Source organism: Impatiens glandulifera, chromosome 1, assembly GCF_907164915.1.
Source record: "Impatiens glandulifera chromosome 1, dImpGla2.1, whole genome shotgun sequence".
NCBI lineage: Eukaryota > Viridiplantae > Streptophyta > Magnoliopsida > Ericales > Balsaminaceae > Impatiens > Impatiens glandulifera.
In genome coordinates, this window is record NC_061862.1 from 153,327,597 (window position 1) to 153,353,222 (window position 25,626).

The 25,626-nt window shown below is 28.3% G+C and overlaps 2 protein-coding genes across 2 annotated transcripts; both read left to right on the top strand.

Annotated features, from left to right (window-relative positions):
- The first annotated feature begins 3,703 nt into the window (after positions 1 to 3,703).
- On the top strand, positions 3,704 to 4,901 carry LOC124915993 (histidine-containing phosphotransfer protein 5-like). Its single transcript, XM_047456733.1, has 6 exons — positions 3,704 to 3,859; positions 3,967 to 4,097; positions 4,176 to 4,244; positions 4,334 to 4,405; positions 4,491 to 4,563; positions 4,647 to 4,901. The coding sequence occupies exons 1-6, from the start codon at positions 3,797 to 3,799 to the stop codon at positions 4,695 to 4,697; spliced, it is 459 nt and encodes a 152-aa protein (XP_047312689.1). The 5' UTR covers positions 3,704 to 3,796; the 3' UTR covers positions 4,698 to 4,901.
- A 3,273-nt stretch (positions 4,902 to 8,174) lies between these two features.
- On the top strand, positions 8,175 to 9,791 carry LOC124916003 (leucine-rich repeat receptor-like serine/threonine-protein kinase SKM1). Its single transcript, XM_047456744.1, has one exon. It carries the CDS (start codon positions 8,424 to 8,426, stop codon positions 9,603 to 9,605), a length of 1,182 nt encoding a protein of 393 aa, XP_047312700.1. The 5' UTR covers positions 8,175 to 8,423; the 3' UTR covers positions 9,606 to 9,791.
- Positions 9,792 to 25,626: the final 15,835 nt, after the last annotated feature.

Consider the following 25,626-nt stretch of genomic DNA (forward strand, 5'->3'; position numbering starts at 1 on the left):
GGGTTTTAACAATGGAAGTGAGACCATAATTAGGGAATTGTGAAATTCCTTTTAAAATACATGTTTATTTAAAAAATAATAATAATAAAATAATGCACTGTTGGCCATTGTTTATAATCTCGTTAATAAATCAAATCAAGCAGAAATGAACAACAAAGAATGTGGAAACTTAAATTAAAAATTAAAATAACAAGACATTGCAATCATCTTCTTAGGTTGTCTAATAGGTTGTCCCACGTCTATAAAGAAATGGAACGTTTGTTTAATGAATATGCAAGAGTCAACAATAAATTACTTTTTTTTAAGATGTAAGTTGTAACTCATTTCAAACCATTTTTTATTACTAGTTCCACCAAAACTTTCAAAACATTTACAAATCATACTTTCCTTTATCATATAAGGGGCAATTCAGGTCGAATTTGAATTAACGTGTTAGATTGACAAATTAACAAGTTAAGTAATATTAACATTAACCTAACTTGTTTAACAATTTTGGTCAAATTTTCTAACATAAACTTAACATGTTTATTTGTAATTGATGTATCCGACTCGATTAACTCCACTAAACTCAAACTAATTTAACCTGATTTAATTAATATTACATTTCTATTTGAGATTAAAATGACATCAAATATTTTTTAATGAAACTAAATCATAGATACACTTATGAAAACCCTACAAAAGAAAATAAGTTAATAATAGAAAATAAAAAACAAGAATCTAACCAAAGAAAATTATAAACGAATTACATATTACTTTGAGGTCGATTCAACTTTGACCGGTTTACCTGATTTCGCCCAAACCCAAGAATACATAATCCTAACTTAATTTTTTCGTTTTCAGTTCGAAATGTATTCTTGTGTCGCGTCAGAATTTGCTGATCCTAATCATAAGTCGTTACCTCATAATATTTAGGACACTTCAAAAGAAGTCTAAAAAAGAAGCCATATAAGACAGGGTCCCTTCCTTGTAGCCCAAACACAAGTGCAGCTTCTAGTTTTCTTTTTTTTCCCTTATTTATCTCATATTTAGGTCTTGTTTGATTCAGCATTTTAACGTTGTGTTTGGGCGTTTGCGTAATAAGCTGCTATAGTAACTTTGTGTAATAAGCTCACTCAAAAAATTATAATTAAACACATTTTTGCGTTTAAACTCAATTTTCTCTTTATCTCCCTCATCAGCGTTCAAACTTATAATCTCAACGTTTTTCTCTCTCATCATTTTTAAATATTTTTTTATTAATTCTCTCTCATCTATTTCATTCATTTTTAATATTTTATTCACCCTCTCTCATCTATTTCATTCATTTTTAATATTTTATTCACCCTCTCTCATCTATTTAATCTATTTCTAATCATTTTATTCATTCTCTCATATATTTCATTTATTTTTAATATTTTTATATATTTACATAAAAATATTATAATAATAAAATATACATTTAAATAAATTTTTATTTATTATTTATAATATATATTTTAATATACAAAATAATTAAACAAAATATGAATATAAATACATTTTAATTTTTTTAATTTATAAATACAATTTTAAAAATCAAACTAGTCTTAATTAATTATTTAAGAAGACATATTCTAATCACCCTAAATGAATGATATATAAAGAGGGTGAGAGAGAAAAAAATAAATTAACAATTACAAAATTGGGTAAGAGAGGGTGAAAATAAATATAATAATAATAAATTATTTTTCTTTAAATAAATCATCTAAATATTTTTAAAAAAATTGAAAATGGAAATAGAAATGGAAAGGAAGATAAAATAATGTTTTTTAAATAAAAGAGAAAAGACGGAAAATTTTAAAATATTATTAAATATTTTATTTATATTTTTATAATATATATATATATATATATATATTGAATATATTTAAAATTATATATTTATAAATTTTAATATATTCATCTCATTTATTTTAAAATATATTATTTTTTAATTTAAATAATTTTTAATATTTAAAATTATATATTAACAAAATTAATATATTAATATAATTTATTTTCAAATAAATTATTCTTTCATTTAAATCATTTATTAATATTTAAAATTAAATTAATAAATATATATAACATTATATATATATAATATTAATTATTAAATAATATTATAAATATAAAAAATAAATAAACTGGACGTATAAGCTGAATCAAATATACCCAAGCTTAACGATTAAATAAACTGAGATCGTATCAAACGTACATACGAATAAGCTGGCGTCAATAAACTAAGAATAAGCTTGAATAAGCTGGCGTCAATAAACTAAGAATAGGCTGAATCAAACTAGCCCATAGATGCTATTAATTAACTAATGATTCAATGTAGTAATTAACTAATGATTCTTTATTTGATTTGAGTGGTCAGACAGACAGACATATATGATCTTTAGTTATTATTCTAGGATCATTTGAAATATTTCAAGATTCCATTAATTTGAGTCAGATACATTTGTACAAATCAATTAAAAATATTCCAAAGCAATAATTTGTGTGGTATGAAAAAACGTACAACTGTCCACGAGCAACAGGTGAAGGAAAACATGATACACCTAATTTGGGTTGACAGATAAAGAATAAATAAAGGAAAAAAGATGCTACATTTAATAATGCTCCCCAAAAATGGATTTTGAAGAAAGAAAGAAAGATGCTAAAACTTATATACCAATTTTTGGAATCCACATCAATGGTGACAACCCCTCACCTTCTCCTCCTCAATAGAGTCGTCAAATAAATTATGAGATGAAGAATTTCAAAAATACCCCTCAACTTTTGTGAAATAAACTTGTACCTTCGTAGTGTATATCGTAAAAAAAATACTCATAAACTTTTACTAAATATTCACTCTTATTATTTACAAATAGAAAATTTATAGTTAACTTATTTAAAAAGCACATATGTAACTCTCCTATATCAAATCTAGTTAGAAAGAAATGCAAAAATCTTATTAAGGAATCTTATTAGGAGTTTAAATGGATAAAAGAACAAATTTGACGATATTCGAATCGATGTGCACGACATCACTCGCACTTGGATAACAAGAATAACGCGATATTGTTAAATTCACTTTATACATTATTCATAACATCACGATTAATTATTTAATTGTGTTTGAAAACTTTGAATATGTCGAGAGACGAATTTTTGTTATGTCCAACAAAAAGACATTTTTATTAAAAGCCTATAAATCACCCCTACAAAAAAAAATAATAATAAATAATTATAATAATCAAATTTAAGACTTTTAATATTTTAATCAAAACTCATTTAACTTAACTTTCTTAATAATTTTAAAGATAAAGATTGTTTTATAAATAATTTAATATTAAGAATGAAGATGACATTTTCACATAAAATAAAGACCAAATTTAAATAATTAATGAGTTATTCTGAATAATCTTATTATTTTAGATTGTGAAAAAATAGATTATTTAGATAAAAAAAACTTAAAAGTATAATTTTTTTTTTTTTTAAATTATCATATTTTTATATATTAATTAATAATTTAAATAATGTAATTGATGGAATAATAGATGAGATAATTAGTTATTTAGGATTTTGTTTTTCAAATAACCCAAAGGGCCAAAACAAACAAGGTGGGTACAAATTTGAATAAATATTCACTAAGTGAGTATAAGTGAATATATTTCAGAAATATATGATAGATTTGGTATTTCTCCCTAATAAAAAAGGGGGTATGATTTGATTTATTTTCTGAGATCTGAATTTGGCCCTTTTCGTCTTGTAAGTTGGAGGCAAGTAAGACCAGATAAGAGCTGCTGCCATGGACGTTGTTAGTCAGTTGCAGAGACAGTTTGTTGATTACGCGACTTCTCTATATCGTGAGGTGAGTAAAAGATTGAATATTTTCTTGTATCTTTCGAGGGTTTCGATTTGATTTTGTTGATTGGGTTTTTATTGACAAAGGGTTTGATTTCGTTTTTTTGAAAAAAGGGGTTCTTGGACGATCAATTCTCACAGCTTCAGAAATTGCAAGATGAGAGCAACCCAGATTTTGTTGTTGAAGTAGTTTCGCTCTTCTTTGAAGATTCAGAGAAGCTTCTTAGTAACATGGCTATTGCTTTGTGAGGATTACTTCAATAAATTGTTTGTTTGTTACTCTTATAATGAGATTATAATATATTGATTGATGGGTTTTGCAGAGAACAACCAATGGTGGATTATAAACAGATTGATGCTCATGTTCATCAGTTCAAGGGCAGCAGTTCAAGGTCTTGATATGATTAAAGCTATTATTTTTTTTTTTTGTTACATATAGGGTTGAAGGTTCTAAGTAAAGTCTGATTTTTTGTTTGAACAGCATAGGTGCCAAAAGGGTTAAAAATGTGTGTGTTGCATTTAGAAATGTTTGTGAAGAGAAGAATATTGAAGGGTGAGTTAACTCAATACTCATTCATCTTATATGAGTTCTTCCTAAAGACTAGAATATATGAAGAACATTAGATTGATTTGTGCAGGTGTGTTAATTGTCTGCAGCAATTGAAAAGTGAATATAATCTTGTGAAAAACAAGCTTCAAAATCTTTTCCGGGTGCGAATTGTTGTTTGCGTATCAACTTTGATAGGTTATAAATTTATAATCATCTGATTTGTTGTTTTGCTTGTTTTTATTAGCTGGAGCAACAGATCTTGTCTGTTGGCGGATCTATTCCTGTGATGGCATAGAAGAAGAAATAATGTTAATTTCAGCTTTTGATTCTTCAACTGTTGATGTTTGCTCAATGTTGCTGCTCTTAGATGGAAAGTTATAGATTGTGGTAGATTATGGCCAGTTCTTGTTGTAAAAGACTTGAATCTTGTGTGAAAAAAATGATATATCTTCTTGTGGTTGTTTGATGAATGGTGAGAGTTCAAACTAATTATTGGTGATATTCTGCTTCAAATGGTTTTGATTTATCATTGGCTTCAGTCTAAGATTCTTCCATGTTTCGGTTTTTAACTATTTCTTAACATCGTTTTTATGTTTCAAATTTTCATGACCTTCACCAGGATTCGTGTTTTGTCTATCTAGCTTTGGCAACTTATTCTGATTGATTGGGTTGAATGCCAGGATGACTGTCAACTATTTATTGTATTTTTCTTGATCACAAATGAGCAATCTTATCTCTAGAAACTTCTCAGAGGCAATGGTCTAATGCTTAATCTGAATATCATGTTCATGTTCACTCTGCCTTAGTCTCTTTTGAGTTAACTTCTCATTCTTACAACACTGTCTATACTCTGATTCCAATTGTCTTTGTGACATGTTTACAATTTGTTCCTTATTTGTCTGAAGGGTGTTAAAGAAATAAAGATTTTTTTTTTGTTATTGTATTGCTTACTGAATTTCCATGTCTTTGGCAGCCATGTCTCCACAAAGTTCTTCTCCAAAACCTAACCATGTATCAAATATGGAAGACAATTAAAAAAAAAAAAAAGAGTATTGAACAATTTAAAAGAAAGAAAGGGGATGTTGGTGCAAATCCATTATTTTGTTGGTGATATGACTTTTTTATTACCTTTGAGTTAGAGATATTCAATATTTCGTCTAAATCGTATATCACTCAGTGCAAATCCATTATTTTGTTGGTGATATGACTTTTTTATTACCTCCATTATTTTGTTGGTGATATGACTTTTTTATTACCTTTGAGTTAGAGATATTCAATATTTCGTCTAAATCGTATATCACTCGAACCGAAAACCGAATGATAATATATTATATATTTAATATATAAATATTATTAAATATCGAAATAGGCTTGGGAAGTTGGGCATAATCTTCTATTGATATAATAATAAAATCAAAATCTCCACAACCTAAACCTAATCCATTTTCTAACTGACTTAAATCTAAGGTAATAATCTCGTTATTTAATCTATCTTAAATTTGGTAACTTAAAATATGACGGTAGAGATAAAAAAAAATCAAGTTTTCGATGGATTTTGTGTTTCAAATCTGACAGTAGGGTTTAATTCATATCTGGTAGTTCTGTTTGAAAGTTGGTTAAGACCAAGTTAGAGCTTATATCAAGTTTATTATGATGGATCCTGCTTGTGAACTTTAAATCACGTGATTTATAAATTATATGTGATTTGGTCGCACCACCTCACACATCATAATGAATCAAGGTCCACAGAACACCATCACAAACTCAATTAGCTTATGATACTTCAACAAATGCAGAAACTAGAGTTGAAAAAGTTAATTTAATGTCTTGGAAATTTGATGAACAAGTTGGTAGGAAAGCAATAACTCAAATGATTGTTATGGATGAGCTTCCATTTAAATTTATGGAAAATATTGGTTTTAGACTATGTAGGAAAGCATGTCAACATTGTCTTGTTGTGTCATCTAGAAGTACACTGACTATAGATTGCTATCAACTGTTTATCGATGAAAAAACCAAACTTAAGGCTCATCTAAGAAACACGACTCTTAGGGTTTGTTTAACGACAGATACTTGGACATCCTTGCAAAGAATTAATTATATGTGTTTATAGCTCATTTTATTGATAATGATTGGAAATTACATAAAAAAAAATATTAAACTTCTGCCAAATATTGATTCATAATGGTTTAGATATTGAAATAGCTATTGAATTGTGTTCACTTTACTATTGACAATGCAAGTTCTAATGTTGCACTTGAATATTTCTGCTAGTTGGGTGTGGGGGAATGGACTTTGTGTTTTAGAGGGAGCACTTGAATATTTGTGCTAGTTGGGTGTGGGGGAGGAGACTTTGTGTTTTAGAGGGAAAATGGATGCATGTAAGATGCATTGCTCATATTATAAATTTAATTGTTCAAGATTGCTTAAGAGAAACTAGTGATTCGGTTGAAAGAGTGAGATCATCAAATAAAAATTTGCAAATTTAGAAAAATGTAAATGAAACAAATCATTATGTTTGGATGCCCTAACGAGAAGAAATTCAAAGGTTGTATTTTGGAGGATGATTGTTATAAAGAAGATCTTAAAAAACATGGTCTCGGAATTCCAACTAGTTGGGATTGGAAACATGTGAAAAGATTGTATGTTTTATCTCCTTTGGTGCTAAAAAAGGGGACATACATCAACTCGACAAACCAACACAATTACAGGATATGAGCAGCAAACAATCTATCGAGATTGAGAGAATTATTTGAATAAAAAAAAATCCGAGATAAAAAATTTTAATCCGACTAAATAAGATACCGCATCAAACAAAATACAACACCAACATAAATCTGAATTATGGAAAGAAAAACATAACTCATGCTAAAAAAATTCATTAAAATGATTAAATAGAAATGTTTTTCAACTTCTTTATAACTTTTTCCTTGAAAAAAAAAACAAAAAGAAAAATAGACAAATACCGTGTTTATCTAGATTTGAAAGACATTTATACCTAAATATTAATGGATATATATAGGCTGACCCTAGTCAACCTACGACCGCCCTACAAATATAGTAAATTTAATAGGCTAAAGTTAATAAATAGATAAAAAAAAAAAGTATATTTTTTTATTATTATCTACAAGAACTCAATTATTTACAAATAAAAATAATAACTAAGGCCTTGTTCGTTATAATAACTAAGGCCTTGTTCGTTAGAAATAAAAATATAGGCTAAACCGCTAAAGTGATTTTTTTTTGTGTTAAATTAGATTAAAAAAACACATTTATATGTTTAGAAAAATAATATATATTATATAATACAAGTGTATACGATTTAAATAAGATTGATTACTTAACAATTCTATAAAATTATTATTACATTTTATGATCTAGAAAAAAGTTACATTGTTATATTTATATAAAAAAAATTAATGATCTATACAATTATTTATATCAAATAAAATAAAAATCAAACTCAAATAAGGATATTAATTAAATCATTTAAAAAAAAATCTTATCCAAATGATAAAAAAAAATTAGTGATTATTTTATTGTTGAAGCATCTTAACTTATAGAAAAGTTATTTTAACTTTTATTATTATTATTGTCGTTGTTATATATACACGTTATTTGTTGCTGGTGATTAGGCAGGCAAACTTGACGTGGCAATCCGAACCTCGGGTTTTGTAATACCATCTAGGCTCGGACAGCCGTTTTCATTACCCGAACCTCATTCCCATAAACAGAAACAAATTAGCACTATCACCAAAAAGCCTGCAGAAAATAGTATTCATAAATTTCATCTTCTTCATCTTCTTCCTTGAGATTCAAGAAGAAGAAGAAGAAAGGAAGAAGATCGTGACCTAATATATCTTGCCATATCTTTGATCGATCAATCGCTATCGTTAACCTCTTTTGAGCTGTCTTCATGAGAGCTTTCACAATCATCTCTCACGAGAAACTTGCTTTCTTCTCTTTTAAACATCTATTTCTTCTTCACTTATGATCATCATATCTTCTTCATCACATCCAAATGCAGATAATAATAATGGCATTACTTCATCTTCTATACATTCTTCAATATTCATCACTTCTCTCATTCGCAATGCTTAATCCAATTGATTTCTTAGCTTTACAACTAATCCGTAAATCTCTCCATGATATGCCTGGTTCAAACTTCTTCTCTTCATGGGATTTCACATCAGATCCCTGTAATTTCTCCGGCGTATATTGCGACGCTGGAAGAGTCATATCGTTAAATCTCGGCGACCCAAGAGCAAACTCTCCCGGTTTAATCGGCCATATTCATCCCGCTATCGGAGATTTATCTTCACTTGCTGAATTCACAGTCGTGCCTGGTAAAATATACGGTACTCTACCATCAACAATTTCTATGTTACACAATCTCAAATTCCTCGGAATAAGCAGGAATTACATCTCCGGCGAGATTCCACCCAGTTTAAGCCAAATCCGGGGGATTAGAACGATAGATCTTAGTTTCAACATCTTAACAGGTAAAATTCCTCCTGCCGTCGCTGCTTTACCATCGTTATCAAATTTCATTGTCTGCCGTAATCGTCTCACTGGTTCTATCCCCCGTTTTACATCACAAACCCTAACTCGACTCGATCTGAAACGGAATTCTCTAAGTGGATCAATCTCCATTGATTCTCTCCCGTCTTCTCTTCAATACCTATCATTATCATGGAATCAACTAGACGGATCATTGGAGAAAGTGTTAATCAGGTTAAACAAGTTAAACTATCTAGATCTAAGTATGAACAGATTCACTGGAACCATTCCGGGAAGCCTATTCTCTTCTCCGATCTCGAATCTTCTTCTACATAGGAACTTGTTTACGGGTACGATTCGTCCTGTTCATCAGGTTACGATTCAAACTGTTGATTTGAGTTTTAACCGATTGATCGGAGAAATATCGCCGTTATTTTCCGATGTAGAGAACTTGTATCTGAATAATAACATGTTCGGCGGCGAGATTCCGACCGGTTTGATTAACGGAGTGTTGGACGGTAGAATTCATGTTTTGTATGTACAACATAATTATCTGTCGGGGATGAAGATGAATCCAATGGCTAAGATTCCGGTTCGAAGTTCGGTTTGTTTACAGTATAATTGTATGGTCCCTCCGGTTCAGGCCGCGTGCCCAGTAAAGGCTGGGATACAAAAGACAAGACCGATGTCTCAATGTGTGTAGTGGAGAGAATAGTCAAAGGGTAAAATTGGAATTATTTTGTTTGTTGTTGTTTTAAAGTGATTTTTATTGATTCATTTGTCTAGGAATTGTTGCAGCTTTAGTATTAGAATTTTATTTGTTGACATGAATAAAGACAAATTTATGTTGTATAAAACTATATATATGTATAAAAGATCCATTTTTGCATTATGGGTTTTGATTGATATTTAGTGAGACATATTTTGATTGATATTTTATTAGGCTAACTTTTGAGTTTTGCAAGAACAAAATTGGTTGTATGTAGTATCTTATCACACAATAATGCAGGGTCATTCTGAATTTTGGGATGTCCACAGTAAAGAAAAATAATAATTATTTTTTTATTAAATTTATTATATTTTATTTATATAAAAAATATTAATAATTTTGTATTATATTTAACCTGAATAATTTATGTTTAGTTGGTTAAATATTATAATAATTTGTATTAAGTCATTCAAACTTTGTTAGAATAGAATGATTGACTCTGCGATAATGCAAAAAATGTGTTTAATGATAACAAGTACTCTATAGTTTGGAGGTCTCGAAATACATTGTTTATTTATCATTGGAAAGGTTAACCAAACATGTTAACTAATTGACCACTACAATATATTAGGAGGATAGTTCAATAATGACCTCTAAAATATATAAGAAATGATAAAGACAGAGAATTTGGAAAAGAAAGTGAGAAAGTGAATTACGTGACGCAATCTAATTGATGGAAAAAAAATCTATATTCTCTTTACATTTTTTTCAGCCAATAACGTGATGTCACGTCATTACCTTTTTAATTCTCTTCCCAATTTCTCCCTTAATTATTTCGGATTAATGATGTAAAACCAAAAGAAATCGGTCTAGGAAATGAAAAAATAATAGGTCTAGACGAATGATACTTATTCTTTTCTTGGATTCTTGTATTTTGCATTGAAATAATATATAAAAATGATATGAATCAATCCCAAACATATTTCAGTGTCGTGAATAGTAGAGGGCTCAAGAATTCATGTGTACTCGAATAATAGGAACTACCAATTGTTGATAAGCACATATCGACAATATTATTGTAGATGTGATTAATGATCAGTGCCAAATATGCCCTTAACCCCTACCGTATTCCCCAGCTTAGTAGTTTACACCGCCTATATTGGCAGCTGTTACAACCATATAATCCCTTGTGACAGCAGCCTGGTTGCTTGTTATGGGATCCCTTGTTCCCCTAATAGGGAGGGACAAAACATTAACATATATATTTTTAAATATGATTGTAACAGAGGATCATATCTACGTATATAATTGAGCCTTGGGATAGTCACCATCGACACCAAATGTTCGGGAGTTCTCTCCATATTTTTCTAAACTCAAAAATCTAGAATCTTTAGACTTGTTATCTACGGCCTTGACAAGGTTTCTCTCAATTGAACATATGAGTTTCATCAGGGCGGTACTTAAGTCTTAGCCAACTTTTTTTTCTCTAACAATTTAATATTTATCCCCAAATTTGAAAAATAATAATAATAATAATAATAATAATAATAATAATAATAATTATTATTATTATTATTATTATTATTATTATTATAAACACTAAAATTTTAGTTACACAATTTATAAAATTTAAAATAATTATTTTTGAATAAATAATTCAACATAACTAAAATTAAGGTAAAAACATGATTAAATAATTAATTGAATAATCACTATAATAATTAATTGGAATAATAATTAAATCTAGATTAATTAAAATAAAACCGAGAAAAATAAATAAGATAATCTGAGATAAATGTTGTATTCATTTTATCTCAAATTAATTTGAAGTGGTCAAAAGAAATTAAAATAAATAATTCAGGATAAATATTGTATCCATTTCATCCCAAAATTAATTATTAATAAAGCCCCCAAAAATTACAAAAATAAAATAAATAGGCTAAATAAATATTATGTCTATTTAAAATATTTTGTAGGTTAAAAACAAAAACCAAAGGGATAAAAAAAATCAATTTTAAACAAGCCCTAAGGTTGAAAAAAAATCGTGATCTACTGCAGCCGAAACCAGAAGAATTCAGTGCAGCAGATCGCCCAACCGTTAGATGAGCACCCATGCCTCATCCAATGCCTAACAGCAAGCCGCGTTGTCCGCTGCAATGAAAGAGACGTGCATTTGCGAAGCAACGGATCAACTAACGCTTGCCTCAGCGTCGTTAACTAAACGATGGCAGAACGCCCAGACACGACAGAGCGTGGACGGAACGCCTAAGCGTTCACATTTCAGCCTGAAACGACAATGTTTCATCCTCTAGTTTGTTTTCTTCCCCGCGACGAACAACAATGATGATCAGCCGAAATATTTGATTCTTCAAAGATGGAACTCGTTCGATACTCAACCAAATAACCTAATTCAAAGGCTGAAATGATCACTCTAACTTGGTGATCATTTCACCTACGATTATAGGAGAAATCATGACATATAACGATCAAGTAATTGGATCAAGAACAAACAAAAGTCATTAATGACGTTTTGTTTGAAATTCGATCCACTTGATCGATCAATTGACCTTCGTTGGCTATAAATAGCTCCCCTAAGCTAGAACGAAGGCAATGATCAGATTCCCAAGTCCTTAATCCACTTCGTACAAAATTTGTAATTAAAAATTTCTAGCTTTTCTTGAAAATTATAAAATTTTGTATAAGGTCCTAAGACTCAATTCTGAGTAATCACAAAACTTATGAAAAAGTTCGGGAGTGTTCTCCAACTCAATGTAAGCTTCTACTCATGGTGTAGTTCAACTTATGAATTAAAATTGAAATTCTTACATTTTAGTTCGACTAGTTTTATATATTGCTTGTTTATTCAATTTCATGATTGGAAAACAATCCTGAGATCATTTGAAAGCTTTATGTCAAAATCAATTTGAATAAATCGATCTAAATTAAAATTACCCAAATTTGATTTTAATTTTTTTAAAATCGGGTTTTCGTTTTGAACAATGACCCAAAACCTTCCTAACATGTTTCTAAGGGTGTTAGGAGTATATTCAGACAAATTCCAAATAATCCCGATCATGTTTGATCAAAAACCTTTTTTATAAAAAAATTTCAATTTTTGAATTGGTTAAAATGAATAGTTAGTGTTCATATTTTGGTTTATTTGATCATAATAGGTATAAGGAAGATGTTGGTAAACTCCTTATACCCAATAAAACCTTTAAAATCAAAAACACGATATATGTCCAAAAACAGTTTAAATCTAATGGGACCTCATCTCGATCAAATGATGCATCAGAATGATGTTATAAATGATCCATGAGACTAGACGAAGCTCTTCATGCTTTAGGATTTAAGGATAAAGGTCTGAGTCAAAACCATCAAATATGTAGTTTGATATTCTTGATGTCCAACTGAGGGTTTTAGCTGGGTTCAATTTCCAACTGAGAAAATTGAACCCTCCCTTACAATCGACCGAGAAACCTTGCACCCTCTCGAGAGATTTTTAGCTTGGGCTTGATTTTTGACCAAAAAAACAAGCCCGACATGGTTTTTGACCGAGGAATCTTACCCTCGGCCGAGGATCGTCCGCATCTGACTGAGGAATCTTTGCCTCGACCGAGAACTCCCCTACATCCAACCGAGGATTTCTAGCCCCGACCAAGAACTCCCCGCACCTTGACCGAGAGCTTCCTTACACCCGACTGAACATCCCTCTCACCCGACCAAAGGATTCTAGCCTGCGACCGAGGGTTCGGCACCCGCAACCGAGAGGACCGATCTTAGGACCCGTTTGTTTGAGATTTTAATTATTTTTAATAGAAACCCCAAATCATTTTCTAAAAATTTGAAAAAATAGAAAAAAAATTCAAAATATTTTAAAATTGTTTTTGAAAAAAAAAAGTTTTGATAAGGGTATGTATGAATTTATTTTTAATTTTTAATGCTTAAACTGATATTTTCAGGTACCTTTCTCGATAGCCATTAACATCAATTGCAATTGCTAGATTTTAAATATTATTCTACAATTTTTAATACAAGATAAACTTGTGCATGTTTAGGACTTGAAGAATTATTGGTTAAATAAAACGTAATAAAATTAATTTTTCAAAAGCTAAATTTTTATAAAGTAGAGACATTTTTAACGGGTACGAAAGATATAGTGCGAAAGTCATTTCACAAATATTATCAAACACCGAACTTAAAAGAATATCTGGTCAAATATACATATACAAATGTTTTATTGATTTTAAATTAAAAATCAATATACCACTCTTTAATCAAATAAATAATCTTTTAATTTAATTATTTTAAATTAATTTAAAATACTAATTTTTTTTTATCAAATTATAATTTGATTATTTTAAATCTAAAATATTATTTAAAATTGAACATAAAAATTAATTATTTTTATAACTAATTTTAAAATATAAAAAAAATATTTTTTATAATATATAAAAAAAATTCGACACGCAAACCGATTTAAAATTTTTCGAAATTCAGACTTTTCGAAAAAGTAAATTTTCAGAGTTACAATTATATTATTTATTTTGTAGATAATTTTTAAATAACTGTAGATTCATTTTTAAAACTACATATTATTATTATTCATATTAAGTGATTGATTGTATTTTTGATAAAATAAGATTAAAAAAACACTTAAATTCATATTAATATATAATTATGAACAAAATATTTTTAAAAATAAATTATATTTTATTTAATAAATGATGTGATTGATTAATAAAATAAAATAAAAATATTTGATTAGACAGGATTAGTAAAAAAAAATCTAAATCCAATAAAGCTCATAATCCATCCTATAATCTTATAGTTATACAAAAAAAAATGTATTATCAATATTTTGTTTATAGTATAAATATTTATAAGTGGGTGGATAATTTTTTATTTATACATTATATTGTACCGAAAATTTTGAGATAGAAAAATCTATATATTTATCGTAATTTGATTTCGATATACTTGATTTCAGTTGATATTTATAGTAAACTATGTATACCAAAAAAATATTTACTTAAAAAAACAAAAAACAAATTTACTATAGTTAATGCATAAAAGTTAAGCAAAAGTCACAAAACTAAAAATTAAAGATTTTTTTTATAAAATAAAATATTATTTGATAAGAATTCAACATTTGAGATTAAAAAAAAAAGAAGTTAAAATTTAAATTTAATAATAAAAATTAAATTTAATATTAATAAACATAAGTATAATCTTTAAATTAAACTACAATAAAGACAGAGTGAGAGATTCATATCGGTCTTTAATTGCATTGCATTTGTAAAATTATTTTATAAATTGATAATACACTCCATATTTAGGAGTTAGAGGAAGTTTTGATTTTGAAGTTGTTATTATTTTTTTCGAGCTTTGAACTTTTGTGTTTCAAATTTCATTGTGGTTTGTATTTGAGATAAATTTGACAACATATTAGAAAAATCAAACACTTAATAGTGAAATCAAATTAGTTTCATATTTCGATAATAAAATGTATAAGGATGACATATATATTGAATAATATTAAAATTTAATTATGATTTTATTTTAAAAATTATGTTTTTATAATTGAACTATTATCAATTTTTTTTAAAAAAACTAAAGTTATTAAGGTTAAATATACCTAATAGATAAATTAAAGGTTGAGCCTCAAATATGTTAGGAGAAAAAAATAAATTATTAAGATTCGTTGATCACCGTTTGATTTTTGCTAAAAAAAAACTCATAAACATAGGCATGAATTGGGAAATTAAAATATAATTATTTAAAATTATTAGTCATTATTTATTGCGTATTATGTTTTAATTTATAAATATTGATGAAATAATTTTGAGAATATGTATTTTTCTCTTTTCTCTCTCTAAAAAAAGTTTTGAAAAAATTAAAATAATTTTTTTTTCGTCACTCAGATTTGAGTTGGTATTGTATTTTGTTTAATGCAGCATCTTATTTAATCGGATCGAATTTTTTATCCCGAAATTTTGTGATTCAAATAATACTTCAATTTTCGGTGGGTCGTTTGCTGGTCATATCTTCTGATTGTATTGGTAATGCTTTATCGAGTCTGTGTTCATTCTCTTTGTAACAACAGAGGAGACTAAATTATCGAATCTAGAATTGTTTTCATATTTTCAATAATAAATTATTTGATTTGATCTTTAATATAGAGGCTCTCTTACATTATATTCTCACTATTTGCACAAATTTCTTACTATTTAGGCATATGATCTTTTTTGGCATTGTTTATCAACCTTTCGCTAAGAATAAATTTGTCTTTCAAAATATCTATCGGAAACGAAGATGAATCCAATGCTTATGATTCAGGTTCGAAGTACATTGTGTTTGTAGTGTAATTGTATGGTCCCTCCAGTTGAGGCCGCGTGCCCTGTAAAGGATGGGATGCAAAAGACAAGACCTATGTCTCAATGTGCAGTAGTGGAGAGAATAGTCAAAGGGTAAATTTGGGAATTCTTAAATGTTAGTGGATTTGTTATTGTTGTTGTTTTGAAGTGATTTTTATTGATTCATTTGTCAAGGAATTGTGGCAGCTTTAGTATTAGAATTTTATTTGTTGGCCTGAATTTACTAATAAATACAAATTTATGTTGTATAAGAACTATATATATTTATAAAACATCCATTTTTGTATTTGAGTTTTGATTGATATTTAGTGAGACATACTTTATGAATAAATAATTTGATTGATATTTTTATCAGGCTATTTAATGAGAGGTTTTCAATAACAAAATTGGTTGGATGTTGTATGATCTTACGAGGGCCAATCTCAAAGTTTTGAGTATCCTTGGCAAAAAACAATTATTATTATTTTTATTAAATTTATTATGTTATTTATATTGAAAATATTAATAAATTTGTATTATATTTAATATAAAAAATCTAGTTTCATTTGTTAAATATTATAATAATTTTTTAAAAAAAAATTGTAGAGATGATCTAGATGGCTCTCTAGTTTGTCTCACCCATCAAATCAGATCTTCTGTTACCGAATTCTCTATTCCCCTGTTCTAGACCAATCATAATGCACTATCATTATTTTATTATTAAATTAAACTTTGTGTTGAAATGAAGAGAGACCCAAACCCGAATATAATTATGGGTCCACTTGATTCATATAAAATCAAGTTTGAGAAGCACATCACAAAGGAAGGAAATAAGTATTTCATATCAGGAAGCTATTCAGTGAACCTTACTTCACTTCACTCCACTACTCAATGTAAATATATAATGCTTTTTAATTTATATGTAAATCCACTTACTCATTCATGTAAAACCTAAACCTACAAAACAATACAAAATAAAATATATTACTTATTTTACTGTCTATATAATTATATATTATATAAAATTATATATAACAATATATTTATAAAGTTATTTGTGATATATTTAAATTAATTTGTATTAATTATTTTATAATTTATATAATTATATATTAAATATATATATATATATATTATATATATAAGAATATTTTAAAATAAATTGTGTAAGATATTTAAATAAATTTATAAAATAAAATATTTTAAAATTTATTTTTAAGATATTTAAATGAATTTATTTTAATTATTTTATATTTTATATAATTATATATTAAATATATATATATATATATATATATATATATATATATATATATATATATATATATATATATATAACAACATGTTCAAAAATTACTGTAATATATTTAAATAAAATTGTTAAAATTTATTTGTAAGATATTTTAAAAAAATTATTTAAATTATTTTATATTTTATATAATTATATATTAAATATATATATAAATGTTCATGTAAAACCACTAACACATTTATGTAAAAATATTTATACGCTCATGTAAAAGCATTTATGCTTTCATGTAAGTTTGCAAGTGAATAAAAAAAATGAAACAAACGCTACTTGGTGAAGCTTGCTTCACTATGTATATTTACATGAACATTTATATATATTTAATTTATAATTATATAAAATAATTAAAATAAATTTATTTAAATATCTTACAAATAAATTTTAAAATATTTTGTTTTACAAATTTATTTAAATATATCATAGAAAATTTTGAACATGTTTTATTTATATATATATATATTTAATATATAATCATATAAAATATAAAAAAATAAAGTAAATTCATTTAAATATCTTATAAATGTAAATACCTAGTGAAGTTTGCTTCACCTGTATCAGCGTTGTAAATATCTGGTGAAGCTTCATTAGGTAGCGCTTGTTTCATTTTTTTTATTCTCTTGCAGACTTACATGAAAGCAAAAATGTTTTTACATGAATGTATAAATATTTTTATATAAATGTGTTAGTGATTTTGCATGAACATTTATATATATTTAATATATATTTATATAAAATATAAAATAATTAAAATAAATTTATTTAAATATCTTATAAATAAATTTTAAAATATTTAATTTACAAATTCATTTAAATATATTATAGAAATTTTTTAACATGTTATATATATATATATAATATAAAATATAAAATATAAAAAATTAAAATAAATTCATTTAAATATCTTATAAATGTAAATAAATAGTGAAGTTTGTTTCACTTCTATCAGCGCTGCAAATACTTAGTGAAGAAAGCATCAATGGGTAGCGCTTGTTTCATTTTTTTATTTTTTTACAGACTTACATTAAAGCATAAATGTATAAATGTTTTTATATAAATGTGTTAGTAGTTTTACACGAGCATTTATATATATTTAATATATAATTATATAAAATATAAAATAGTTTAAATAGTTTAAATAAATTTTTTTAAATATCTTACAAATATATTTTAAAATATTTTGTTTTAAAAATTAATTTAAATATATTACAGAATTTTTTTGAACATGTTATATATATATATATATATATATATATATATATATATATATATATATAATATATAATTTTATAAAATAATTAAAAATAATTAAAATAAATTAACTTAAATATCTTACAAATAAATTTTAAAATATTTTGTTTTACAAATTTATTTAAATATCTTACACAATTTTTTTTAAATGTGCTTATATATATTTAATATATAATTATAAAAATTATAAAATAATTGATACAAATTAATTTAAATATATCACAAATAACTTTATAAATATATTGTTATATATATATTTATATAATATATAATTATATAAACAAGTAATATATTTTATTTTATATTGTTTTGTAGGTTTTAGTTTTACATGAAGGAGTAAGTGGATTTACATGTAAATTAAATGCATTATATATTTATATTGAGTAGTGGAGTGAATATATTTATATTGAGTAGTGGAGTGAAGTAAAGCAAGATTCACTGAATAACTTCTTGATATGAAATATTTATTTCCTTCCTTTGTGATGTCTTTCTCAAACTTTGATTTTACATGAATCAGGTGGACCCATAATTATATCCGGGATCGGATCTTTCTCTCTTTATTTCAAAACAAAACTTAATTTAATAATAAAATAATAATATTGCATTATGATTGATCCGAAACAGGAGAATAGAGAATTCGGTAACAAAAGATCTGATCTGCCCTATGATGCCCTCAACCCAAGTATTTTATGGTTCAAAACTTTAGAAGATCTTCCAATAGAGATTAATTTTGTGTAGATGCATTTATCTTTTTTTAGATGCATTAACATTTAGGACATCTTAAGCTAACAAATATTTTGTTTGCGTATAAATGAAAATTGTAATCAACAATATTTACACGTTAACTAATCAATTATGATAATTATAATGTGGTGGCATCCAAAATATCTATACGAACTTAATTTATTATTTACGGATAAAGATGAAAAATTTAAAGAAATCGGTATTGGGAATGAAAAATAGCATTTTATTTTATACAAATAATATATATGTTTTCATGGATAATTGTATTTTGCATTGAGAGAAAAGATAAAAAAAAATATGATTTAACCCTAAACCTATTTAAATGTTACAGATAATTGTGTGGAGCTCGAGAATTGATGTGTATTCGAATTATAGGAGCTAGTAATCGTCGATATATGTGAAATTATCGTCGTATTAACGAAGAACGGTCAAATATGCCCTAGTCCCTAATGTATTCCAACTTGGTAGTTCACATCGTTTGTACAAGGTTGAGCCCTAGGATTGTCACCATTGAGACATTTGAGATCCCCAAATATTCATAAGTCCTCTCAATTTGAAAATTTAGGATCTTTAGACTTGTTATAGGTTGAGTTATGGAGCCTACACTTATAATAAATTCTACATTGTTAATTAGAGTTTATTGGGTTTTCTTTTTAGTTTTTGGCTTGGGCCTGACCAAAGTTATTTAGGTTTATTACCTGAATGTTTACCCTATAAATATGTGATTATTAAAGGTTTACATTGTTAAGACAGAAATTTAGAGAGATAAAGTGTGAGGCAAAAACTCTGTATTCATTCTTCTTCTTTATAGTGAAATCTGATGGTGGCTGAAGTGGATGTAGCTCAATTTGAGTGAACCACTATAAATCTGTGTGTTCTTGTGTTCTTCTTTTTTGTGTTTTTTACAGATTGTTTCAAACTGGTCGGATTTGGGAGATACAAATCCTAACAACTGGTATCAGAGCAGCTAGGCTAGATCTGAGCATTAGAAATGATGGCAAGTGAGAACAGTTTAGGACATGGGATTGGAAGATTTGATGGGACAGATTATGCCTTCTGGAGAATGCAGATTGAAGATTATCTCTATGGAAAGAAGCTTCATGTTCCTTTGAGTGAGAAACTAGAGAAGATGGATGAAGCTGAATGGAAACTCCTTGATAGATAGGTTTTGGGAGTTGTCTGATTGACGCTAGCCAAGACGGTTGCTCACAATATAGCAAAGGAGAAGACCACCATGGGTCTGATGAAAGCTCTTTCTGATATGTATGAGAAACCATCTGCTAACAACAAGGTACACTTAATGAAAAAGACTCTTTTACTTAAGAATGGTTGATGGTACTTCTGTCACTACTCATTTGAATGAATTCAATACAATTATGAATCAATTGCTATATGTTGAGATTGATTTTGGGGATGAAGTTAGTGCCCTGATTTTGTTAGCATCTCTACCAAATAGCTGGGAACCTATGACGGCAGCAATTAGTAATTCAGTTGGAAGTGCTAAACTGAAATTTGTTGAAGTTAGAGATTGTATTCTTGCTGAAGAGGTTTGTAAAATTGATTATGGTGAAACATTCAAAGGTTCTACTCTGAATGTGGAAAACAGGGGAAGAAGTAATGATATAAATTTTAACCGAGGTAAGAGCAGATCTATGTCAAGGAGCAGGAGGAGTCAGTCCAAGTCTAGGCGGACATTTGAGTGCTGGAATTATGGTAAATAGGGTCATTTAAAGAGGAACTGCAAAACACCGAAGAAAAATGGTGATGATAAAAATGATGCAGCCAACGTTGTTACAGAATCTATCACTGATGCATTACTTCTGTCGGTTGATAGCCCGATAGATTCATGCGTTTTGGACTCAAGAGCGTCTTTCCACACCACTGCCCACAAAGAATTAATGGAAAATTATGTGTCTGGAAACTGTGGGAAAGTTTATCTCGTAGATGGTGAGCCACTAGATATTGTTGACATGGGGACATCAAATTGAAGATGACAAATGGTTCTGTTTGGAAGATTAATAAGGTGAGACACATTCCAGGTTTAATGCGCAATTTGATCTCTGTTACACAACTTGATGAAGAAGGTCAAAATTTCAGTTGTAGAAATGGTGCGTGGAAGGTGACTAAAGGAGCAATAGTTGTTGCTCGAGGTCACAAAACTGGAACGTTATACACGACTTCAACTTGCAGAGAATCAGTTGCTGCTGTAGTTGATGACTCGAAGAATAGTGAGTTGTGGCATTGTAGGTTGAGCCATATGAGTGAAAAAGGGATGAAAATTCTTTTAAAGAATGGACAGATTCCAGAACTAAAGTCGGTTGAACATCAGTTATATGAAACCTGCATTCTTGGAAAACAGAAACGGGTGAGTTTCTTAAAAATTGGGAAGGAGCTCAAGAAAGAAATGCTAGAGTTGGTACACACTGATGTGTGGGGACCTACACCTGTTTCTTTTATTGGTGGATCACAATACTACATGACATTTATAGATGATTCGACAAGAAAGGTATGTGTATATTTTATGAAGCACAAGTCTGAAGTATTTGCTATTTTCAAGAAATGGAAGGCTTTGGTTGAAAATGAAACAAATCAGAAAGTTAAGTGCTTGAGATCCGACAACGGAGGTGAATATATCAATTCAGATTTCAAAGAGTATTGTGCTGTGAATGTGATCAGTATGGTGAAGACTGTTCCCCAAACGACTCAAGAGAATGGAGTAGCTAAACGAATGAATCGAACATTGAATGAACGTGCTAGAAGCATGAGATTGCATGCAAGACTGCCTAAAACCTTCTAGGTAGAAGCTATTAATACTGCTGCCTATTTGATAAACAGGGGACCCTCTGTTCTTCTTGAATTCAGAATTCCTGAAGAAACCTGGAGCAATAAAAAGGTAAACCTTTCTTATTTGAAAGTGTTTGGTTGTTTATCATATGTTCATATTAATGAATGTGATAGGAGCAAGCTTGATCCAAAGTCTAATAAATGTTTTTTCATTGGTTATGGTGATATTGAGTTTGGTTATCGTTTCTGAGATAATTAAAATCGGAAGATCATTCGTAACAGAAATGTTATCTTCAATGAACAGATTCTCTACAAAGATTGTGTTGGGAAGACATCAGATGGTGATTCCAAGTTGGAATAGACTGGTACAGTCGATTTGAGAGATTTTTCAGCTTAATATATACTGACTGTCGAAGAAGAACAATGTGTTGTTGAAGATGAAATTGTTGAGAATGTGGCCTTAGAGGTAAATCAGCAAACATCGGTTATACAGTTGAGAAAATTGTCAAGGAATCGAAAACCAGTTGAGAGGTGGTCTCCATCTCTGAACTATATCTTGTTGACAGATAAAGGTGAACCTGAATGTTTTGAGGAAGCAATAAAATTTGATGAATCAGTTAAGTGGGAGTCTGCGATGAAAGATGAGATGGACTCTTTAACGTTGAATCAGACTTGGGAGCTCACTAAGCTGCCAAAGGGAAAGAAAGCACTTCACAACAAATGGATCTTCAGGATTAAAGAAGAACATGATAAAACCATGAGGTATAAGGCAAGGTTGGTTGTGAAAGGATTTTAACAGAAAGAAGGTATTGACTACAATGAAATCTTCTCTCTAGTAGTTAAATTGATGACAATCAGAATTATTTTGAGTTTGGTTATGAAAGAAGACCTTCATCTTCAACAAATGGATGTCAACACTGCTTTTCTTCATGGTGATTTAGATGAAGAGATTTATATGCGACAACCAGAAGGATTTGAAATCAAAGGAAAAGATGAGCTTGTGTGTAAGCTTCAGAAGAGTCTGTATGGTTTGAAACAGGCTCCAAGGCAATGGTACAAGAAGTTCGATAGCTTCATGAAAAGTAACAATTTTTTGAGGTGTGAAGCTGATCATTGCTGTTATATCAAGAGGTTTGATAAATCATACATTATTCTTCTTCTCTACGTTGATGACATGTTGATTGTTGGAGCAAGCTTGTATGAGATTAAAAAGCTCAAGAAAGAGTTGTCTGAAAAGTTTGCAATGAAGGATTTGGGTGCTGCTAAACAAATCATTGGGATAAGAATTTTCAGGGATGAAGAAGTTCTCAAGCTTTTACAAGAAGAATATATGAAGAAAGTTCTTAGCAGGTTCAACTTGTATGATGCAAAATTAGTTACTACCCCCTTAGCTAGTCACTTCAAACTATCTAAAGATCAGTCGCCTTCAACAGAGAAGGAGAAAAATTACATGACAACTGTTCCGTATGCCTCTGCTATTGGTTATATTATGTATGGGATGGTTTGCACAAGACCGGACATAGCACATGCAGTGGGAGCTGTTAGCAGATTCATGAGCAATCCGGGTAGACAACATTAGGAAGCAGTAAAGTGGATACTACGATACGTAAGAGGAAGTACGGGTCTCGCTTTGTGTTTTCGAAAGTCTAATATGGGTTTGGAAGGATATGTTGATGCTGACAATGGTGGTGATGTTGATAGTAAGAAGAACACAACAGGGTATATTTATACTTTGGGAGGTACTGCAATCGGTTGGGTTTCAAAATTGCAGAAGATTGTTGCTCTTTCTAGTTGTGAGACAGAGTATGTTGCTGTGACAGAAGCTGCTAAGGAAATGATGTGGTTACAACCCTTTTTGCGAGAATTGGGTCAAGACTACGAGTGAAGTGTGTTGCGACGCGACAATCAGAGTGTCATTCATTTGGCAAAGAATCCTATTTATCATGGCAGGACGAAGCATATACAGGTTCGTTATCATTTCATCCGGTCAACTTTAGAAGATGGAGTATTAGCTCTTGAGAAGATTCCCGGGAGTGAAAATTCAGCTGATATGTTGACGAAAGTTGTGACAAATGAGAAACTGAAGTTGTGTGCAACTTCAGTTGGTCTTCTTCGTTAAGACACCGAATGGAAAGCCACTACCGATCGAGAGATGATGAAGTTAGTCTCCAAGTGGGAGATTGTTGAGTTATGGAGCCTATAATTATAATAAACTCTACATTGTTAATTAGAGTTTATTGGGTTTTCTTTTTGGTTTTTGGCTTGGGCCTGACCAAAGTTATTTAGGTTTATTACCTGAATGTTTACCCTATAAATATATGATTATTAAGGGTTTATATTGTTAAGACAAAATTTTAGAGAGATAAAGTGTGAGTCAAAAACTTTGTATTCCTTTTTTTTCTTTATAGTGAAATCTGGTGGTGGCTGATATGGATGTAGCTCAATTTGAGTGAACCACTATAAATCTGTGTGTTCTTGTGTTCTTCTTTCTTGTGTTTTTTACATATTGTTTCAAGTTGGTCGGATTTGGGAGATTCAAATCCTAACATTATATAGGATCTTATTTAGAAATACTATCATGAAAAGAACATATAAGTTTTATAGGGACGATACTGGACTTATAGAGTAAGTCAACCAATATTTTTTTTATCTTATATATATATATATATTTTATATATATATATATATATAGTTATATAAGTTGTTTACTGGATAATTTTTAAATTAAAATTAAATTGTAATTGTGAGAAAATGAATTTAAAAAAAAAAACTACAACAATTAATATATAAAAATAAATAAAAATAGAGAAATGATAAAGAAAACAAATGTGACATTGACAATAAGTACCCTATCCGTCGGGTAGTGAAGTATTCATCCTCGAACCCAATTTATATTTACTCTCAGACCCGGATCCAAATTTGATGAGTATCTCTACTTCTATTCCCATTCCCGATCCGTCGGGTACTCGATCCCCGACAGGTACCCATTAACCGAATAAAAAACTAATTATGAGATTATAATATGTTTGACAAAAAAACATAATTATAATAAATAATTTTAAAATTAGTATTATCGAAATATTAAAAATTCAAATAACAATATTATTTATCTACATATTTATTTGGTAGATATTGAAGAATATAAACTAGAGTAAAAAAAAATGGAAGATGAAAAAATTGTTATAAGATTGAATATGAAAATAGGTAAAAAAATTGTTATAAAATTGAATATGAAGATAGGTGGGTGGATGTAATATTTTGATATATATATATATATATATATATATATATATATATATATATATATATATATATATATATATAACGCTTAACAAAATTATTTGAAGGTTCACTGTGCTCTCCAAAATCAATTAAGTTTTATCTTTTTTATAATTTATATTAATTTATCTTTCTAATTAATATTTTTATATAAAGCCACAATATCTCCTAACTATTTTATATATATTTTCTCTCTTATTAATATAATTTTTTATTAACTCTATTATATAAATATCATATATATATATATATATAATATAATTATTTTTTATTTCTAATATATATAAATTAATAT